This window comes from Apus apus, chromosome 3 (genome assembly GCF_020740795.1).
Source record: "Apus apus isolate bApuApu2 chromosome 3, bApuApu2.pri.cur, whole genome shotgun sequence".
NCBI lineage: Eukaryota > Metazoa > Chordata > Aves > Apodiformes > Apodidae > Apus > Apus apus.
This window is the reverse complement of record NC_067284.1, coordinates 28,054,044-28,076,788: the sequence shown is the minus strand read 5'-3', so window position 1 is coordinate 28,076,788 and position 22,745 is coordinate 28,054,044. Positions and strand designations below refer to the sequence as shown.

Sequence of the window (22,745 nt, the reverse complement as noted above, 5' to 3'; positions counted from 1 at the left end):
TGATAGCTGTTTCAAAGTCAGTGAAATAAATTTTCTCCTGTGAAATATAATGTCCATTGGATAAATAAATGTTTTAGTGGATTCTACTTGGATCAAAACCAAGGCATTCTATATTACATATATGTATAAATTTTTATACGTTTATATATATGGGAAAATGTATGCACATTTTTACATATTGCATGCACCACTTGAAAATAAAATGAAACAAAAGATTTCTTTACTTTTGAAAATGGAGCAGAAATCAAGCTTGATGATAGATCACAGTGAAAGTCTATCTCAGGTAGAGTACTGTGATTTAGCACAGTATTTATACTCTTTTGTCTGAAGGCCCAAGTCATGATTGTGTTTTTCATTTCTTGGTTCATGTAATTAGAGATTTTAATTAAGGTAAAGTATATGTGTCGTTCTCTTTACATTTTCCTTCGTACCTTCTCTGCATGTGTGCTGTTTGTGTGTGTGTGTACGTTGAGGCAACTGACACAGAAGGGTCTTAAGCTGAGCTCTTGATGTGCAGATCACAGACTTCTTGAGAATCAAAATTTGCCATTGTGCTGTAGGACTTTTACCAGGAAAAGAGTGATCACTCTGGTGATCTGTACTCAGAGCTGTCATGCAAAAGGAAAGAAAAATAGATCTTCTGACCATTAAAACTAAACCTTCCCAGTCTTAATAAAAGCTCTAACCAACTGAGAAGAGGTTTCTAAAGCAGTAGGAAAAAACTGCACGAGTGTTTGCTAAATGGAGTGTTCTTTGATTGTGATGCAAGTGACAAAGTAAAAAAACTTCCATTGCCATCTGTTGATGACTATCAAGATTCTTTTACATCAAAATGTAGACTCAGTCAATCTACTAATGAGGATTCCTAAGAGTGTGTAGAAACACACAAGCTTACATTTGAGGAGTGCAAGAGGCAGCAGGATCCTCGTATAAATTACCCTTCCTGCAAGTAGTGTTGTCTCATGGTTAATTTTTGTTTACCTTGCAAGCTTTGCGTGTTATATTTTGCTTTATATGGCAGATTGTATTTCCATAGGTAAAAGTTCAAATGCTGTCTAAATCCACAGAGGTACTGTATGTTTGTAAAGGCTAAGGAATTGTTCTTCTCACAGGTTAAAATCAAGGTTGAAGTCGTTCCCCTCGGTGTCTCTTAATTTAGTAACTTTCATACACATTGATGGGAGACTGGAAAAGAGTTGCAGTATCTTTCACGTCAGTAACAAAGGGTGTGTTTACAGTGCGTGATGGAATAGAAGGAGCCTTAAGGCCTTCCCTCCTGCCAATAATCCCTTCCTGCCAGTTTGTAGTCCAGATGATTTCAAGAGAGCTGCCCAGCAGCTATAGCTTGTACTAGCCAATCTTTATTGCAGGGTTACTTGCTACGATGGATGTCCTATCTGGAAAAAACATTCAACATTTCTTTTGTCTTTCTAATTTTAAAAAGTTATTAGATAACTAATAGAAGAGTGCATGAAACTAATATTTGGGAAGCTACCCTTGTATAATGGCTGCTGCAGGAGTAGGTTTTAATGTTGAGCAACAAGCTTGTCTGGGTTGCTAGTGGTAAGGTCTTTTTGGCAGGGAGCGGGGAGTTTGGCATTGTGTTAGGAGGCTTTGGTTTTGCAACAGTTACAAAAGTAGTAAAAAGGATGAAACATTAATTCTTCTCATTGGATAGATGGAAGAAGATCTAGACTTCTGGATGAAACATCTTTAATTATTTTATGTGGACCTGAATTATCTAGATAGGTAATCTTATATAACCTATTTCAAATGCAAGAAGAATGTTAAATGAAAAACATGTTTTTCTAAACTGGTAACGTGATACTTGAACTCAAATGCAAATAGATTGTTTTCATGTAACTGAATAATACTTCAGTTAATGCATTTAGTTGTAACATGAAGTTCAGTAATGTTTTCAAATGTTTCCAGAAGCTTGGATATACCACAAATTTTATTTAAAAAAAAATATTTGCAGAGACCTTTTACAGTTCTGGAAAAACAACCACCTGATAACTGGTACAGTTATTGTGATTCAGTGAAGTAAGAAGTTTCTGTGGCAGTAGAGATTTTTTCTGGAGCTTGTTCAGATAAAGAAATTAGATTTGCTTATGAGTTTATGAGAATTAGGGTTTTACAGCTTCATTTTTCTACTTGTCCCCTCTATCTTATACACTCTAATAAAAGGGCTGACTGGTTCTTCCAAGCTTTATTACCATGATCTAGTTTTACGTTTATCTGGACAGAAGGTTTCTGCAGAGTTCTGTTCCACATCTGTAATATAAATTACGCATGGTTCTTTAGTGGACTACTTTGATATTGTAGACTCAAAATTTTATTTTATTAGATACATTAGATTGTTAGTTTGTCACACTAGATATCTATATAATCCTAGATACTACTTTTTCATTAGTGTAATGGTTTCTAGTTACTTCTGCTTGGGGTTCTGCCATGGAGCAGCAGGTAACCAAAACTGTAGATAAATGGTTACTTGAGTTACCTGTCTATCCACCTAACAGTGTTTTGAATACTATACAAGCCTGAAACATTGCAGGGGTTTGGTTTCCAAATTGGTAGCAACAGAAGTAGCAATCTGCTAGTAAAAGCAGGAGCTGGGTTAAAGTGAATGTTGGTGAGAATTGAATCATTAGCAGGCAATTAGTTTAGAATCAGAAGTCAGACATTTTTTCACTTTTTCCTCAACCCAGCTAGCCAGAAAAGGACTAGTTCACAGGTTTGGAAAAGAATCTTTAAAAATTGCCAGGATGGTGGAACAATCAGGAAATAGACTTGAGGCAGAAATGAGGATGGAATTGCAAAAAAAAACTTTTTCCTTCCAAACACTTTTATTCCACTATTGATTCACAGTTATAAAAAATCATCATGGGCTAGAGTTCTCTCGCCTCAAGAATGCATTCTTGCTTAGTGTTTCTGCCTCTGCTCAGTAGTGTGTTCCCTTTCAGGAATGTTTATGAACACTAGGGTGGGTCTGTGGCTACAATACTGTAAGACAAAATGCTCATCATAAACACAAAAGCACTTTTTTTCTTTTTTTATAACAGCATAAGTATTTTATTATAATTAGGAGAAATTAATGGTGCTGTTTGCATCTTTTAAGCAGTCATATGATTTGCTTAAGAAAATTGTAAGAACTTGTCCTTGTAAAAGCCTAAGTGTTCAAGGTTTTGGGTTTTTTTTAATAGATTTCTTTCAGAAACACAGGCTTTTTTACCTTCCACACATTGAAATACATATTTTTAATTTTAATGTTATAGTGGGAAAGACGTGTGCCCTCTTCTTGGGATAAATTATCTTATCTGCAGACTTTAAACCCTTAAGGCTATTGTGCGTAAAATCATCACACCCAAACTTGAGTATAGGAAAACGTAAAAATGAAACACAAATTGGTACTTTTTTTTCAGTAGAAACTTTTCACCTTGAAAATACTACGAAAATATTAACAGATTGTTACTGCTCCATTGAGCATAGATTTGTATTCTCACATACTGAAAGAAGTAGCATTTCAAGCCTACCAGTGAACACAAGGAGGCAGATGAGAAATGTGTCACTGTTTTAAAAACAAAAAAAAACAAAACCACCTCTTTACTTCTTTGTTGTTTTTTAGTGATTTTTCAGCCTCATTATTAAAAATTCATGCCTTCCCATATTAATTTGTCTGCATCTTTTAGAATATTGTATTTGTTATGGCTTTCTTCACTGTACTGAAGAGCCCTTTCCTACTGAGAGGGGTTTTTGTTCCCCTCTTGTTCCCTTTGAGACACTTGTGCTATAATCAAATCACCGTTTGATCTTCCTTGATATTTCTTTTGATTGCTAAACAGATTGACTTTGTCTTAAGCACTTTGTCTTAAGTAATTTTCTCTTTCCTCTCAGAATTTAAGTAGTGCTGCAAATAGCAAATTCTGAAATGTGACCTGACTGAGATCAGTAAAGTTTGGGCTCCTAAAAGCCATAATGAATTTTAACTAAACTCCACATCTTACCTTTTTATTATTTATTTATCCATTTATTTAATTTAACCTTCTCATATATTGCTACCCTATGTGAAAATAGTTGAGACAATATTGACTCTTTTTGATTAGTACCATGAGGTTGTGGTAAACTCAGTGTATGTTAACTAAATCCCTCTTACAGGTGGAACTTTTCATGGTTACAATTCTGTAGGAATTGCCAGGTCTGGCACAACTGTGTTTCTTTCAGTAATCTACAAATGCCAGATGGTTCAGTATATCTATGAAAATCTCTCTGCTGTGAGCATGTCGTGACAGATTTTCTTGCCTCCTAAAGTGTATTTTGTCAAGAAAACTGGAGAATCTGTATGTGAGTTATTTTTGTTACTACAGTATGGGTTTTATTTTGTGGCCAGTTAACTAATGTGTTAACTAAGCCAACACAATTATATGGACTAAGAATTCATAGACTGCTTCTGAGGTAAAAAGCTTTAAAAAAACCCAAACTGTTTTGTAACACTCTGAAGGCAATAGCATAATTGTTACTGGTAACTTCACCTCATGTTTCACATGTTTTGCTTGCATGCCTGCTCTGCAGTTCAGTTTTCACCTACTTAAGATCATGTTGTTCTTAGAAGTACTATCCTGTAGGATAACATTGACCAAATTCAGGGAAAAGACAAAATATAAGCTGGGATGTGTACACCATTCTAGCCATCTCTGCATTAATTAGTACCTCTAATTTCATGTACTGCTGAGCTTGTTTAAGCACAATGTAGTAAAGTAATGGAAATTTTAGTTAGAGCTGCTGAAAAAGAGCATCACTTTATGTGCTTGCAACTTTAAAATACACTTGCTTTGCTAAATGTGTATTGAAGCACTTTATTTTTCTCATATGCTTCTCTTAACTTAAACTAAACTAGTGCTATGTTTGAGTAACTCAAATTTAACTGGAAATCTAACATTCAGCAATTTGTGTCAGGTATGCAGTTCCATATTTAGAAATATCCACTGACAAGAAATTCTGACAACAACACTGTAAGAATATCCTAATATGTAATACTGTCTAATAATGTCTAATATCCTCTTGAGTGACTTTTGACTTGAGCATTTTTTTTAAATTAAGACTAAACACCACAATAGTAAAATTATTTCATTGGTTTTGGAGCCAGTAAAATTCTGATATTTTTGTGGTCTCAGGCTAACTTTGTCCTGATGTAATAGCTGAATTTTTACTTTTCCAGTGTTGCCTGAAAGCATATGCTTAAAGTATGTCATTCTAGAATAATGTCAATATTGCAGCTTTTTCTTCTTTCTGTCTGTTCTGGATCAAGAAGGTTTAAAATAGTGCCAACTTGTTACTTTTAAGTTACTTTTAAGTTACTTTATAATCTTACTTAACTCTTAAGTAAGTAAGTGTAACTCTTAAGTAAGATTATAAAATGTTTTTTTGTACCATGCTATCTGTGTCAACCTGGAAAGGAGAAGGAGTCCTAAATCTGTTGTTTTTAAGGATGGAGAAAGACTCCCTGGTTCACAGTGAGGGGAAGAATGCATTTTGCTTTGAACTGGAAATGAGATAGTCCATGGAAACATGACTGATTTCTGTCACCGAGACTGGCTGATATTTCAGAATTGTTGATCCTGAGTCATCTTCATAGGCATTAGACTTTGAAAAGTCTATTCGTCAGTGGGGGAATGAGAATTTGGAGATAAATAGAATAATCACTCTACCTGATGTGCTGATAAAGGAAGTGGTTCTTTCAGTTGAATTTGCCATATTATGCTGCTGTATTTCTGTGCTGCTGCATTTCTGTGCTGCTGCTCACTCATTGTAGATAATGAAGTTAACCCCTTAATGAAATTATTCTTCTGTTCTGTGTCTTCATGAAAAAGTGGAGTAGAAGTTTTTAATGGTGAATAAAAAATACTGATTTCAATAGTTAAGTGAAAACTGGAGACAATAACTAAAATAACGAGCTCAGATAAAATACGATATGTGTATATTCCTTTTGGGGCTGTGTATGTGTGATGTGTATTTGGAGCTGAAAAAAACCACACTTTTCATTCTTCAGTTCATTAATTACTTCTTTTCAAAGAAAGGCAGAGATTTGCAGTAGGATCAAGTAGAATTATTTCACATTGTAAGCAAGAACCCTCATCAAGCTGGGCAGTAATCTGTTTTTGTATGCTATAATTTGAGGAGGAATTCTAGCAGATTATGAACTGTAAAATCAACAAGACAAGTCAGTGTGACTAATATTTATTTGTTTTAGAAAATTTTTACAAAGTGAGATTCATGATGTGTCCATCATAATCCTTCATGACCCTGGCTACAAATTTTAGTAAAAATGAAGAAGTTAACCCCCTGGAAAGTAACTAAAGTACCTTTTCTTGTTTGTTTATTTTTAAGAGTTTTACCTAAGTTTGGTCTATTTTTGTGTTTTTCGTGACAAGGCTTGTGACATGTTTATATTTAGTTACCAGAAAAATAAAACATCCATCTGGTGGTCTCCCACAGTATTAATTTTCTTGCTATTATGAGCTCTTTCTTAATACTAACCAAACCAAGGAAATCCCAGGAAATTATTTTTGAGACTATTTTTATCCCTGATTCACTTTTACTAGGATCGTACTAGTGCTGTCGTGAAAGCAGTAAGTCAGATAATCAAGCTGCTTATGTCTTATGTTGTGGCAAGCTGAGAGGAAGATATGTAGCATGCAAGACTTCACTGTTCATACTAAAACAAAAGACTGCACGTAATCAGCTAACTCAAAATAGAAAACCTCAAAAATGCAATACAGAGAGATTGAGGTCAGTCATGCTAGGATCAAATTGAGGTCTTGTATGGGCAATACATGCATTGGCAGAGAGCTGTTACGCTAAGTATGAACCAGATCTACTGACATGGGGAACAATATTTTTTCTTGGCATTTTTTAATGACTTCAAATAAAAATGAGGAAATTAGAGCTAAATCATAGGAAACTCTCAGTGTCATTTACAGTTACTTTTAAGTGTAAAGCACCATTGAGATGATAATGCTGATTCACAGCAGGTAAAATGTGAACTTTTTCATGTGATCATAAAAACGTTACATGGTATAGGTTGAAGTCTTTTGTCTGAGGCCCTTGTAAAGTGTGCAGCTTAATATTGTAGCATATTTATGAAATACATGCTTTAAAATTTCATCTGTTTCAAAGCTGTCTAGTGCACTAGATAGCATTTTCATAGAATCATATAATAGCTTGGGTTGCAAGGGACCTTGAAAGGTCAGCTAGTCCAACCCCCCTGAGGTGAGCAGGGACTTCTTGAACTAGATCAGATTGCTCAGAACGCAATCCAGCCTGGCCTTGAATGTCTCCAGGGATTGTGCTTCTGTCACCTCTCTGGGCAACCTGTGCTAGTGTTTCACCACCTTCATAATAAAATATTTCTTCACTATATCTAGTCTAAATCTACCCTCTTTTAGTTTTTACCCTGGTGGAACAACACTTAAGATACATTTTCCATGAGCAGAAAAAAATTACAGCCATGGTTCCCCAAAAAGACATAGGTTCTTTGTCATGGAGTGACCTGTGTCTACCTCGGTTGTGCTAGTTCAGTGTTATATTGTGCAGATCATCCAGCTGGATGTTGCTGATTGAACCAAGAAAGTAATTCAGATTTTACAGAAAAACTGTTAGACCTTGAATAAGAGATAGGAGGCCTTTCAAATAAAAATAAGGCAAATGCTAATAAACTAAATCAGTATGACAAACAACTGTTCTAAAAATGGTATGGTAAAGCTTCTCACTTTTACAAAGGATACGGTTTCAAGAAATTTCTTACCTGTTTGTGGGGAGGTCTGTTGTTTCAGTTTAGATACCAGAACGTCGTGCAGGACAGTGTTGAATCTTTGCACAAGTCCAGGACATCAATTGCTCTCCCATTGTTCACCAACAGAGTGGCCCTGTCATAGAAGGTCACTCTTTCATGTTCATAGAAGTATAAAGAATACTATCAATACTTAAATTTTAACTGAAAATTGCAGAACTGTTCACTGCTTGATTTCATTAACTTTATCATAACTGTGTACTTTTTGGCCAGGCTGATGTAATGGGTACTCAGTGAAGGTTGGCTATGCTAGCCTGGGCAGCATAATGTGAACACAGGTCGTGTCATGGTGGCAGTCCCAGATGCTTCATCCTCACGAGGATGGATACTGCAGAGTTTTCACTGATCAGTTTGGGCTCTAGTTCATGAGTCTGTGCTGTCTCTAGCTCTTACTGAAGTTGTTCTGTGATGAAGTAGAGGTATCTGCCTTTCTCCTACCAGTTTACACTGTGATCAGATCATACAGGATTGTGCCATGGGATACTGTAAGTGGAAGTACAATTGCTTGGGTCATCATTTGGCAGAGGAAGGGAACATCTGTTAAATACTTTTTGAAGTTTTAAGCTCATGGAACCTGTGGTATAGGTAGAATTAAAAAATAGCTGGACTAATAGAGTAAAATAACAGCAATAAGTAATTGTGGCAAGATTAAGTCCTAGCATAGATTTCAACAGACCCTGAGCCCCTTAACCCAACAAAAGTTTACAGTTTTATATATGTTGCAGATGTTCACATAATACAAAAATGTTATCATGAAAGTGGTAAACTTCATATTAAAATAGTTAGGAGATACCAAGTTTTTTACAGGAAGCAGTTTCCAGATCTTTCTTTTTTCAAACACTTGAAACTTCTTTTTGCTTTTAATCTAAATTTATTCTTAGCAAGATTAAAACAGATTTGTCTCATGCTTTTTTTGTCTTATTCCTTTGTCTGGTAGTAGTAACCTCTTTTATCTGGGTTTTATTCTGTAGAGCTGATTTTCATTTCACACTGAAAACAAGCCTCCTGTTCCCGGTCATCCTCATCCAGTTTTAAATATTGGTGATAAGGTGGCTGTTGATAAGTCAGTGGCACTTCAAATGAAGCCTTATACAAAAATATTATTTCATATGTTTCTATATGAGATACCTTTTTGCCTCATATAATTTTATTATTTGTAACTCTTTTTTTTTAATGAGTACAGAGTTTTCATCCATGCAAGACTGAGAAAAATTTTCCATCAGAAGCTGTAAGTTGTTTTACTATTTTTTTCTTTTTTCTTTTTCTTTTTTTTTTTTTAATTTCACAGACAGATAAAAGCTAAGACATTTATCAATAACAGAACATTAGCACATTATCAGAACTTTGGAATCTGACAGGACAGAGGTTTGGTGAGCAAAATGCAGACACAGGGTGTTCAAGTTGAGATGTAAACTCAATATATGTAGAGGAAACATGAAGAAGGTTGTCAACATAATACTACAACGACAAATAATTCCTAAATGGTCGGTTTGACCTGAATAAAGAGTGTTCAGTTCTTGTTACTGTACTTTTAAGAATATGAAGGCTGTGCTTAGCACGGCATCTCAGCTTTTGCAGTATGATTTCAGCACATGCATTATTTGCATTAATGTAGTCTTGCACATTGATATAGTTTATTTAACCATTTCAGTTTGAATGAAAATTTAAATGTTTTTTGAAAAGGCAGAAAAATCAAAAAAGTAATCAGCAAAAGTACTGTTACAGAATTGACTCTTGCAAGCAGGAGGTGGTTTTTTTATATCCTAAATATCAAGCACATCCACAGATGCTTGACAAAAAAAGGCATTTATTTAATGCAAAAGCTGAGTGTGCTGAAACAAAGATAGAAAGCGTTCCATCAGCAGATGAAGATGATGAGCCAGCATGTTCCCTAGTAGGCCAGAAACTCAGAAACAGTGAAATACGTTTCATACTGAATGAGCTTAATTTGCACAGTAACTTAAAGTTTAAATATAGCCAGGTATCTTTCAACCACCAATGAAACCACCAGTTTTGTTTGCTAGACATGACACTGTTGAGAAGTGACACAGGTTGGTGACATGGAAACTGCTTTACAATGGTCCATTTCCAGCTTATGTGGAAGAGGTCAGAAATAGTTGAGCCTTTTTCTGGACTTTATCAGTCTATTACAAAAGTGTTTATAATACCTGCATTCCATACCTGTGGATTTGCAGCTGATGATGTGTTTCTTATCGATTGAGGCTCTGCAGCAAAAGTGAGGATAGTGTACCTTGTACAGAACATCTGTGGCTAACTTCACTTTGTGCAGTCTTTAACAACAAGTATTAAACATGGAATTTATCTTTTTTCTCTTTCATAATGGAGAACACAGTTAGTTATTCTGGAAATCAACCAGAAGGCTTTGTAACATTAGAAACCTGGACAAAATACCTACTTGAAGTAATACATAATGTCTAGCTCTGAAACTTTTTCAGAAAATACAGTTTGCTGAGGAAGTGGAAGAGGACTTAACATTTGGTTTTGTTCTCCGTTTCAGGACTGGGGTATACGTTTAGTACCAAGAGGTATTAAAAGTTGTAGTTCCTGGAATAATAGAGGCCTTTCTTGATATTATCCAAGGTACCTTGAAGGTTTTGAAATTACCTTAAACCTACAGCTACTGTAACAAATAGACGTCAAGCCTTCTGGATATAGGATGCTTATTTGCCTGCAAGAGGTTGTAGAACAGAGCAAAGCGACTGGTGCCTGCCCTCCCTCTTAAGAGCAGCCCTGTGTAACTTGATGGCACAAGCAGGCATTTGTGTGGGCATTTAAAGGGTGCTGCTTTATTGCAGTGTCAGTGAAGCTCAGTTAGCCCAAAAAGTCTGTCGTCATTTTCTTAGTTATGAAGAAGGAATTGTTTTCAGATTTCAGTGTTGAATTTAAATACTTTGAGCATCTTAAGAAGCTTTGTTGTTTTTTTTTTAAGAAAGTGGAGAAAGACAAGTTATTTTGTTTACTTACCTAAAGCAAGCCATAGTTAGTAGCAAAACAACAGCTAAGGCAGGAAATTATTTGTTCTGTGCATGATCTGCTGAATATCATGTCTCCTGACCTTTGATCAGATGAGAATTATTGGAGATTAATTGGATCAATGATGGCATATGACATACTTCAAGTATCTGCACAGAAAGATTTGTGCTTATATCTGATTATAGTAGATTAGTATCTGTAGATATAAAATGTCAAATCCACTGTGCATATTTAGGCTTTCTCAAACATCTGTTCAATGAGATCTGAGGTTGTTTTGTGTATGCTGAGGGTTTTTTCAGGTGAGTCTACATTTCAAAAGCAATGTAAAAAAGGCCATTAAGGAAATTAGTGGTTTAATGTGGATAGAACATTTGAGATTTCACTTATAAGACTGAACAAGCACTTGGTTTGTAATTTGTCCAGAAACAACTAAAATGAGATTCATAAATAGATGTATGTCTGTTCTGCTCTAGAAGCTGAGGTAAAACCGTTTCTTCTCAGGTTAAACACTGAGAAGTGTGATCCAAGAATATGGAAGATGAATCACATTAGGTCGAAAAAAGAACAGATCTGTACATTGGTGTGATTTAAAAACTGAAATTATCTTAATGACTTGTAGTATTTAGGATACAGTTGAGCTACTATTTTTATTTCTGAATGAGAGCTGCATGGAGGGTTTTTTTCTAGGTAGGCAGTACTACATGTAATATTTTGTTGCCATCTAGGACCTGAGAAGTTAATTTCTTCAGGGAGTACCAGAGTGTAACATACTACGCCAAGCTTCTGCTTTACCTCCTTTTCCAGTTCCTCATGGACTGATGTTTCATCTTTTCTTGACAAAAGCAAGCCATGGCATTTTTAGTTTACTGTCCTCTTTTTCTCTGTGTAATAACTCATATGACACTTCCTTTCATCCATTCTCTTGACTTTCCATATTTCATTTTCATCTTAAATCTTTAAACACAGACCAGTTGTCACTTCCCAAAGATGCTGCTGCTTTAGACCTGTTGTCAGACAGTTAATGATAAAGTCTGAGTACAGATGTTGCGCAATAAGTGCCCAATAAGTTAATTTTGCCATTACAAGGTATTTTATTTCTGCTTCTCCTGACATTGTAACCTAGGTCATTCAGTAATCTGGTTTAAACCAGTCTGTGATTGTATGAAATTTTGTGCAACCTACCTGGGAACATGAACTCAACATCACCTTTGTGCATCTGAGCCCCAACTTGGAGCCAAAGTTCACAATATTAAATTTCTGTTAAAAATTACTTACAAATAGGAAGGCCTCAGAATTCAAATGTAATCAAAGCATGGACTATTAATTGCATTAAATTTCCACATCCATAAAACATTACCAAGTGTAACTATACCTAATGAGGTCTTAATCTCCAATATGCCAGTTTTCATATGAAGTAAGATACTGTATCGTCATGTTTTTATTATTGCATGTGGTCATAAAGTGAATATTTTGAGGCAATGCTGTTTCAATATTTTACAACATCACTGTGGATTTTTTTTTCTCTGTTTACATTATCACCAGTTTATGAGCCAATCCTTTTTAATAAAGGAATTACATATTATATGTAAGAGGTTTTTAAATTTGAGGAGATATTCAATCTGGTAGGCACATTCATTGCAAGCCATTTATTTTCTATTTCAATAACAGAATACTGTTGCAGTTTTCAGAATTTTTATTGCTTTCTAAACACTGAGTAGAAAAATTAGTGGCAACAAAAGATTTGTTGGATGTGTGCATGTACTTAGTAATAAAAATACAATTATGTACTTTTGTAGCTTTATTTCTTGACATCCTAGAGTATCTTTTTCTGTGTTTTCATAGGTATTCTCTGTGTATTGACTGTTTTCATAAGATAAATAAAAAAACTTTCCATAGTTTTATTTCTAAGGAGACAACTTTAGTTGCGTACATGCACGCTTTCAGACAACTGAACCATTTCTAAGAGTGTGTTTTAGAATATCAAAAAAGTGTTTTCAGTTGTTTCTTCATTCTAACTCATTAAAGTCTGACTTATTAGAATTATTAATATCCTGAATTTAAAACTAGTATTCACATTCATTCTTGTTTTAAAACTCTTACTTAAAAGCGATAACAAAATGTGGTAGTAACCTAAGACATGAGAGCTCTGAAATTAAAGAACAGAACAGCTGACAGCTGTTTTCTTAAAAATCCAGCACTAACTCTGACGTATTTCTTCACAAAATCACAGAATTGTCATGGTTGGAAAGGCCCTCTGAGATGACCGAGTCCAACCTTTGACACAAAAAAACCCTCTCACAAACACAACCACACACACTCCACCAGAAAACACCCACAAAAAAAAAAAACCCCAAACCAAACCAAGCCCAAACAAAAAAAACAAACATACAAAAAAACCCACAACACCAAAACAAACAACAACAACAAAACAACTACACATTTTCTGAATGCCTCCAGGGATGGTGACTCAACCACCTCCCTGGGCAGGCTGTTCCAGTGCCTGCCCACTCTTTCAGTAAATAAGTTCTTCCTAATATCCAATCTAAACCACCTCTGCCACAACTTCAGGCCATTTCCTCTGGTCCTGTTGTTATTTACCTGGGAGAAGAGGCCAATACCCACCTCCCTACAACCTCCTTTCAGGTAGTTGTAGAGAGCAATGAGGTCTTCCCTCAGCCTCCTTTTCTCCAAACTAAACATCCCCAGTTCCCTCACCTTCTTCTCATATGACTTGTTCTCTATACCCTCTTCTCATTTCCCTTCCAATGCATCTTCGACTATTCCTGACACGATTCACCTATGTAGTCAAATTTCTGTAGGGCGTAGCCTTATGTTCATAAGTTATTTTCATAGCTGCTGTTTTAAATAATAGTTCAGAAATAGATATAAAATATAATGGAAAACAAGTAAGTTTAGATGAAATAAAAGGTAGATATTCTCCAGTTCAACTGTTCATACATAACCAAGACATCAGAGTTACCTCATGTTCTTGAGAAAGGCGCTGTATTACTGTTAGTTTCAACTTCATGATTCTTTGGAGAAAAGAGAGCTGAAGAATTAGCATTATATCAGACAACACAGTGTCCACTTTCTCTCTCCCTATTGGTGATTCAACACACAATTGGTGTTTTGATTTCAACCTGATAAATGCTGTTCTTAAGTTTTCTAAATTAATACATCTAAATTCTGTACGAAGAAACTTTTCTCCTTTAAAAACCTGAAGCAGTTTATAGAACTGATTTTTTGTTGGATTACTGATAATCAAACTAATGAATAACATCTGTGTTTGATGTTGTAGTATGTTGAATTGTAATATGGCTCTGGGGTTTTGACTTCTGGGATTTGGAATATTTTCATTCATATTCAAAATCTGTCTCTATACTGAAGTTTCTTTAAATTATGTACACATAACATTTATTTTTATTTATCTCAATCTTCATTTCCAGTTTTTGTAATTTCATTATCATTCTTCTAAATGCATTTGACACCTTAGTTCTGCGTTGTCTAGCTTTAGCACGTCTTCTGCAGCTTTGGTTCAGCTCAGCCTTCAGTTGAAAGAGCAGGTCTGCTACATTGTTAATACCTCTCTCTTCCTGTACCTCAGCTTTCTGTGGCTTCCACTTTCTCTAGTGTTCTCTGCTCTCCTTCCCCTTCCATTTTTTCTTTTCTGATTTCTTCATTCATGGTTATCTCCTCATAAAATGTTCTGACAGACTTGTGCACTGATTCATTTCAATTTATTTATTTTTTTTTTTACTTTCACATTCAGAAGTAAATTCGTGGTCTTCACAAAATGAGTTCTCTGTTCCTTCAGTTCTGTCTCCCTTCTTCTATTTAAACAGCTCTGTGCTTAATGATAGAGAAGTCAGTTACTTACAGGCCTCTTACCTTGTGGTAGTATTCTGTTTACTCATTTTTAATAAAAATTAGGTAAAATTGAATAGGTGTGGAAAAGAATAAATACAATGAGGGGAGTAAGGAGTCACTGATATAAGGTAGTTTTAGTGTAACAGTCTGAAGATTTAAAAAAATTGGTTTTTTACTATAAAAGCATAAGGAAGGTAAATGTCAAGAAAGAAAGGCTTCAGCCAAAGGCCAATGTCAACAAATAAAAAATATGTAAACTCGAAGTGAACTACTTGAAGCTGCACATAAAGAAAGGTGTTTTACCAACTCGGGGAAAACGGCTCTGAAATAGCCTCCCCAGATGAGTAATGGGGGCAGAAAGAGGAGTGGCCAAAAAGGTGGTTTAATGTCTGTCAGCACACCAGCCTCTGATTGGTGTCAGCACATTCTCAGAGAATGTGCTTTATTTAGTTTCATGCTCTCAGTCTCACTTGTGTGGAGATCTTGCATTACTAAGCCATTCTTCAGTTCCAGTCAGTGTCTGTCCCCTCTTACCAGTCTATATGGAGGATCTTTGGGGAGGATACTGATATAGGTATGATGGTTGTACACATCCTCAGCTAATATCTTCTCTAAACTTCATCTCTTTCACAGATGCAGAAGATTCTCATTGTTTTGTGTTCTCTCTGTGTTTGTCTCAGGTATCCATTCTATCTTCTCGCTTCTCTTTGACTCTTAAATTCTCAATCTCATCCAGCGATATCTCTTCCCAGTGTTAGCATCTCATTCTCTTTCACCTTATAAAGTCCATCATTGATCATATTATTCTTACCTAATCTTCTTACATCTTGTTGTTTTGGAGTCCTTCAGTACTATGCTGGACCCTCTTCAAAGCTGTTTTTCTTGCACCCAGTTCAAGAGTGCAAAAGCTGAGTAACTGTTGCATACTCAAATCCCAGTTCCACCCTTAAAGCTGACTTTGACTGTAATGCCGTAACTTGTATCTACCTTGGAATGAACCATAAGACATTCTTTGCTTTTTTTCTATCCTTCATCTGTCCTGCAAGGATCTAGCATTATCTTTTAGTTTCCAGATCTAGCACTATCAGTTGATGAGCACAGCAATTCCAAAAATATCTCTGATATTTACTCTTGCCATTTAATGCTCATCTCATTCCTGCTATTGCTTATCCACCAATGAATCTTTCTCTTCAGCCCCTTACTTCATTAAACTCTGATCGTAGTTGTAACCTGAGCAGTACCCAGTTGCTCTGTCAGTCCTAGGCTAAACCAGTTTATTTTTATGTTTTTTTGCAAAAAAAGACCGTGGGACTGCTAGCGAGCTTAGCTTTTTATTACATATTTGAATTCCTTCTCTCAGCCTAGCTCTATCATCACAACGCATACTTGCCTTCCTTACTAGACCAGCAGTTAAATAAGCTGTTTCATTATAATTATTAGTTTAAGCTCATCAGTGGCCATGAGCCGTTCAGCCTGAAACCTAATCTTTGCTATAGGAGAAGACACTTTTGCAAGACCTGTCACAGGGAAAGGCTGCTCAGTTCATCTAGCTAAAACCAAAATCAAGATCAAAGTACCTTATTAATTCACTAATGACAGACAATTAGCTAGTAATCTTTGAAGTATATTTTCAAGATCAATATCAGCATTACAGCAAACAAATTGCAATATTAGACAACTACAAAATGTTAATAAACACCTGAAGTTACTAAATATGACATCCAGAGTTTCAATAGACATGCGTACATATCAAAGCTTTAACTTCATGCACATCCCCTCTCACAGATAGCATGGGTTCTGAGCACACACAAGCTATTCTGGATGGTTGAGGTTGAAAAGGGCCTCTGGAGATCATCCGGACAAACCCCCGTGCTTGAGCATGGCCGCCAAGAGCCACTTGGCCAGAGCCATGTCCTTTTGAATACCTCCAAGGATGGAAACTCCACCACCTCTGTAGGCAACCTGTGCCAGTACTCAGTTGCTCTCACAGTGAAAAAGTTTTTCCTGATCTTCAGACAGCACCTCCTGTGTTTCAGTTTGTGCCCATTGCCTCTTCTTCTCTTACTGGGCACCGCTGAAAAGATCCTGGCTCAATCCTATTTCCCCTCTCCCTTCAGGTATTTTTAAACATTGATGAGTTCCCTTTTCTTTGATGAGTCTTTTCTTCTCTAGGCTGAACAGTCCCAGCTCTCTCAGCCTTCCCCATAGGGGAAATGCCCACGGCCCTTTGCTGGGCTTTCTACAGCATGTCCATCTCCTGTACTGAAGAGCTCAGAACTGGCTCCAGCACGCCAGGTGGGGCCTCACCTCCCTTAACCTGAAGCAATGCTTCACCTAATGCAGCCCAGGATACTGTTTGCCTTCTTTGCTGCAACAGCCTGTACCTGGCTCTTGCAAAGCTCTTAAATCAAGTTAATGGTTGTTTTCCTCTTTACTGTGTCCAGATGGGACCTCATAATAGTCTTCCTTTTTAATGTGATAATTTGGGGCAAAGATCTTTCAGGAAGTTTCATATAATTGGTATACGTATACACACACACACAGTATTTACACTCAGAGTCGTATCTTAGTAGGTGGTGGTGTCCAGACTATTTGCAAAGGGTGGCCATTAACATCTGCTGTAAAGTCTTCATTGTTGTTGGCACAAACTATCATTTTTTACTCAGAGATTTACAGGACCTAGTAATTAACCTAATTTTTTGGCCTACTTTGAATTCTCTCCTGCACTAATTATAAACTCAACATTAATCCTTTCCAAACAAAAGCCCTGTGTCCCATAACAAGTAAAGAGCTAAGATTTCTGTCTGTTCACTATTAGTTACAGTTCTTATCCTAAATCTGTGAGCAATACCTGAGTCTTTCAATCCTTTGAACACTGTACTAGTGACAGTAAACCTTTTTGATACTTAATGAATTTGGTTTTAAAAGCAAATTTGCATCTGCCTGTGTCTGTTAATTTCTTTCCATCATTTGTTCTTTTTTTAATTTTCTATTACTTTTGCTGCACAAACAGGGTTCATGTGGTTGCTTAGTTTTCTAGGTCTCCTTTTAACCAAAGAGAATTCTCATTACAGCTTTCCTGAAAGATGACACGTTTTGGTGGAGCTTTTATGCTAGCACTATACAATTTCTGTCATCTCTGATGCTGAAGACTCATCTGACTTTCAATGTTTTGTGTGGCAGTTCCAGTCACTTCTCTCTATTTCTTTACAAAATACAGAGAAAGTAGAAGTTAGTATATTGAATGTGTTGCTCATTCAGATTGATTTTTAAATAACAAAAATTATAGCCATGTATTCTAAAGGTTGCACAAAAGAATTAAGAGAGACTAGAGTTTCAAGGAAAAATTTATCTACTTAGGCAATCACATTTTCCTATGAGATATTGCGTCCCAGTAGAAGCAATGTTACAACCTTCAGCTTCGAAAGAAACTAGGCCCACTGCCATTGATCAAAGTAGAGATTTAGCATAAAGTGGGTAATACAAGGACAGTCAACAACAGGATTACCCTGTCAGTCATCAGTACCCTTGATTAGATGGCTTGTTGGCAGTAACAGCTGAGTCACCCGGCTCCTTTTTTGCTCTTTAATGTGATTTGGATAACCCAAAACCAGCAGTAATAGCTTGTATTAGTTCACCTATAGTTTCTGTCATATAGGTGCACACATGACCCACAAAATCATGCTGTTTAGTTGCTTACAATTAGTGGATTTTGTGAAGCAGAAGTTTAGCAATCTCACCACTCACCTGAAGCCCATGAAGAAGTTGGTTTTATTGCTCTTTCATTCGCTCTGAGGCTGGTAACTGCACCACATCCAAGAGGCTGTACATTCACTCCAGTTTATACCTCATCAAGTCCTCAATGCATAGTCCTTAGTAGAAAGTTCAAATCATTATAGCATGTCAAGATGAACAAAAGTGAGAAGATACTGTGGCCAGAGCGGTGTGTTATCCAGCATATACCATTCCCGTGTACCCCAAAGCTTTGGATATGTATGCTGGCTGCTGCACTAATTGATCTTCCACCAAAATTTCTGTTTCCATTTTGACCACTGTGTTTGTAGAAATGTGCTGTGTGTTCTCAGATACCATGAATTAAAGAATTTACACAATATAATTTGTTTTCATTCCAGGGTGCATACTTAAAAATCTCAGAAGTTTCATTATCATATGCTGTACGTAGCACTGTAGCACCATCTTGTGTGAGCTGCAAATGTGGTTTCAATACATGCATTCAGCAATCTTCATGTTGACTGTGACAATTTTATTTAAAACCCTTTTATGTAAAACTGAAATCGGGATCAAGAAAATGAAATTACTCCTCCTTATAATATAACTGGTAGATTTCATAACAGTGAATTTGTTTAAGATATCTATTTGTTAGGATGTAAGTATGAGGCATGGGATGCTGCAATCTGGAGGCAGTAAATACGTAGTTTATGTGTTTTATGCTACAAAAATAAAGCAAAGAGATTAGAACCTTTGTGAGAAATAAAACTATAGCATTGGGAAACAGCTACTAGGGAAAATTAAGTAGGATTTTTTTGAAATAGCTTACAGGAACGAAGCTGGAAAAAAGCTTTTAAATTATAGAAGGTAGCAAATGAGGCAAGGACTCAGGTATCAACATGCATAATCAGCTGTAGTGCTTTGAGGTTTCTGCATGTTTGGAAAGATACATATGCACAGGGGCAAAAAGTGAGAAGGGAAATGGATAAAGCAATCTTGCTCCTATGACAGAGCAATCAATGATTGGAGGCATTATCATGCTGTATCAAATGCATTTCTGCACCTTAGTGTCTTGCACACTTCTTTTGCTACACTTTTTCATGCTTTATGTTACATCTAGTTTTCCTTAATTATTCTTCTTACTTTTACTGAGCCAATTTCTGTATGCTCAGTAGCTTGGGTAGGATGAATGATAGTCTTACTTTTGATGCAAGTTCAGCCATGGAGGGTGTAAATACTACTTGCTGCCATTGCTAAGAGTCAAACATATTAAAGTGGTGGTGACAATTCTTCTATGGAATGTAATTGTATTGGGTTCACATGGGAGGGTTTTGGTAGCAGGAGGCTACAGAGGTGGTTTCTGTGAGAAGCTGCTAGAAGCTTCCCCCATGTTTGGTAGAGCCAATGCCAGCTGACTCCAAGAGGGACTCGCCACTGGCCAAGGCCAAGCCCATCAATGACAGTGGTAGTGCCTCTGTCATAACATATTTTAAAAGGGACAAAAAAGCTGCACAACAGCAACAGGAAGAGAGGAGGGAGAATATGTGAGAGAAACAACCTTGCAGACACCAAGGTCAATGAAGGAATGGGAGGAGGTGCTCCAGGTATCAGAGCAGAGATTCTCCTGCAGCCTGTCGTGAAGACCATGGTGAGGCAGGCTGCTGCCTTTTTTTGGTAGGAGTAACTGGTGGAGATAAGAACCTGATAAAGATGGATATTCACATCTGGTTTTGTTTTCACATGAAAAGAAATAGTGGTGTGTGGCTTTAGATGATGAACACAGATATCAGGAGAGAGTGTGATCAAGGAAGACAGCATTTGACTTCTCCTCAACCAGCACTCTCCTGGCATATGGCCAAATAATTTGTATTGATCTTAGATGACTGCTACAAATGCAGAACTGACCTGTGGATTGAACATATGTATTGATAGATGCTGGCGAAAAAATCTGTGTTGTTTACGTATACATTTTGTAGTCCATTATTCTCTCTGTCCTGTTTTGGCTACAGCTTGTATCTAGGGAGTTTTGGGGAAAAAATGTTTTCCTCTTTCTTCTAAAGTGAAAAAAGCAAATTGAAGAAAGGTTCTGTGGGTATCAGTTGTTGATGACAGGCAGCCAAAAAAAAAAAAAAAAGTTGTATCAGTGCTTCTCTAATAATCCTTTCTAGCTCTGTGCTTGCAATGTGTAGACTAAGAAGAGCTTGGATTTCCCCTTTGGAAACACAGTTTGAGCAGCAGGTCTTTAACCTTGAATCCTTGAGCATTTGTACAGCCTTCACATCTGTATGAGCAATACATCCTGAAATTTCTCCACCTGCCTATGTAAACATCTTCATTATTTCCTCTTAACTAGTCCTCTATTGCACCTTCTATTTTCATTTTTAGATGCATTCATGTGAGAGATTTAACTGCTTTCTAAATCAACATCAAACAAATGCAAGTGCCTTATATAGTTCAGACAGTTAAAGGACATGAGAGCAAACGTAATTAGCAAACTGAAGATATTAACTTAGATTAGTAATAAACATTAAGATATTGATTGAAAAAGTCAATGGGAATGGAGGCTGGATAATGGTATCCAAGACTTTAGATTATTTTAAAACTAGACCAGAAGACTTATGGCAAGTTTCCAACCCTGGCTAAGGACTGAAAGAACTATGGAAGAGACTGGTGGAAAGAGATTAAAAGCCATTTGTGTATGTGACCTAAAATACCACTATGCAAGCCAAGTTACTTCCAGTGCATTAAACCATAATGAGTTATTTCCACTGGCATATTTTGTGTGTTTCGCTTAGTGTTCAAGATACACCAAAACCTTGACACTACAAACCCCATGGAAAGAGAAGGGAAGTGCTTTGGATGTTTTGTATCTTACCATCCTATATCCTGAGTATTGATTAAAAAAAACAAATCCTTGCTTTAAGTTTTGCAGTTCCTACGAAGAAACTGTCACAGAGAACACATACCAAGACTAAAACCCAAAAGTGGTTCTGTTCAGCAGTCTTTCAGGAAGTACTTACTCTTCCTTCAACACACTGCTTTTGTTCCCACTGTCTCTGTTTGACCATATGAGGCATATAGGAAAAGTTACTGATCTTTATTTTTTATAAATTCCTACTTTATTAAATAGACTGTGCTTATAGGCTAGAATCCAAATTTCACTTAACTAAGAACATAGTGGAAATGGAGGATTTTTTCATCAGCAGTTTACATGCTCAGCTAATGTTTTTTTGGTGTCACTTTTTTTTCACTTTTCCTTTGTCATTTAAGAATATTGTACTTAAGGACTTACTGTGTGTGCAGTTTACTAATTTCCTTTTTATTTATTTTTTTTCACTTTAGGTAACTCTTGGAGTAATCCAGTAGAAGTGACAGCACTTTATTCATTTGAAGGACAACAGCCGGGTGACTTGACTTTCAGAGCTGGAGACAAAATCACAGTCACAACCAAAACAGATTCCCAGTTTGATTGGTGGGAAGGCAGAATAGGAGCACAAACTGGCATCTTTCCAGCCAACTATGTTGCCATAAGTAACAACTAAATTTGTATAAAATAAAATGTTGAAGCAGTAATATATTTACACTGAAAAATATATTTTAACTTTTCAGATTTTATTAAAATGAGATTCTTTATCAATACTATTCTAGAACAAAATTTACATTAATTAAATGACCTTAAGTTTCCCCTAAACTTATTTCTTAAATAAACAGTAAGTGATGGTAAATTTACTATGAAGTTTTGTTTGAGCAAGTTACCATAGAAAAAGTACTCCAATTTATGTCTAATTTCAATTCTCTCTTGCTTTATGGATTTTTTACTTCAGTGAAAAATTGCAAACAAATTTAAATTAGACATGTTGGGAAAATACTGATTTCTATTAAATTATAATTTATGGTCTCTTTCTATAATAAATGCTCTCAAATTTGCTTGAAACCGTCTCGGAGTTGAAGTTTTTTTACTTTTACTAAGCAAAAAATTGTTTTTTGCAGGTATGGCAGAAGAAATTAATTACCTTTATACTTGGTTTTTTAAATCAAATTAGACATTGCAGTTTTTCTTAGTAACTAGTTTAGGTCTGGTCCCCAGGGTTTGTCTTTGTTAGCCATACAAAGACCTTTTATTGAACAATTCTGTAACAGTTAAGCAGTTTAACTTCTCTTGATAGCTTTTCTTATATTACCCTCATCTTTGAATAATTTAAGCATTTCTGAAAGTTTCTTTAATAAAATGCATGAATAGTCCTTCCTGGAGAATATGTAGGTTTATGATGTCCCTTGATTTCTGTAGGAACTTGTTTCACAAATGGAA

The 22,745-nt window shown here is 36.0% G+C and overlaps 1 protein-coding gene across 3 annotated transcripts in view; it reads left to right on the top strand.

Annotated features, from left to right (window-relative positions):
• The window catches only part of SH3YL1 (SH3 and SYLF domain containing 1), a 45,302-nt gene extending 22,932 nt beyond the window's left edge, over positions 1–22,370 (top strand). For all 3 annotated transcript variants that reach the window (XM_051614906.1, XM_051614904.1, XM_051614907.1), the window contains exon 10: positions 21,779–22,370. In XM_051614906.1, coding sequence (XP_051470866.1) covers positions 21,779–21,978 — 200 coding nt within the window. In that variant the 3' untranslated portion in view covers positions 21,979–22,370. The remainder of the gene's footprint in view (positions 1–21,778) is intronic.
• Positions 22,371–22,745: the final 375 nt, after the last annotated feature.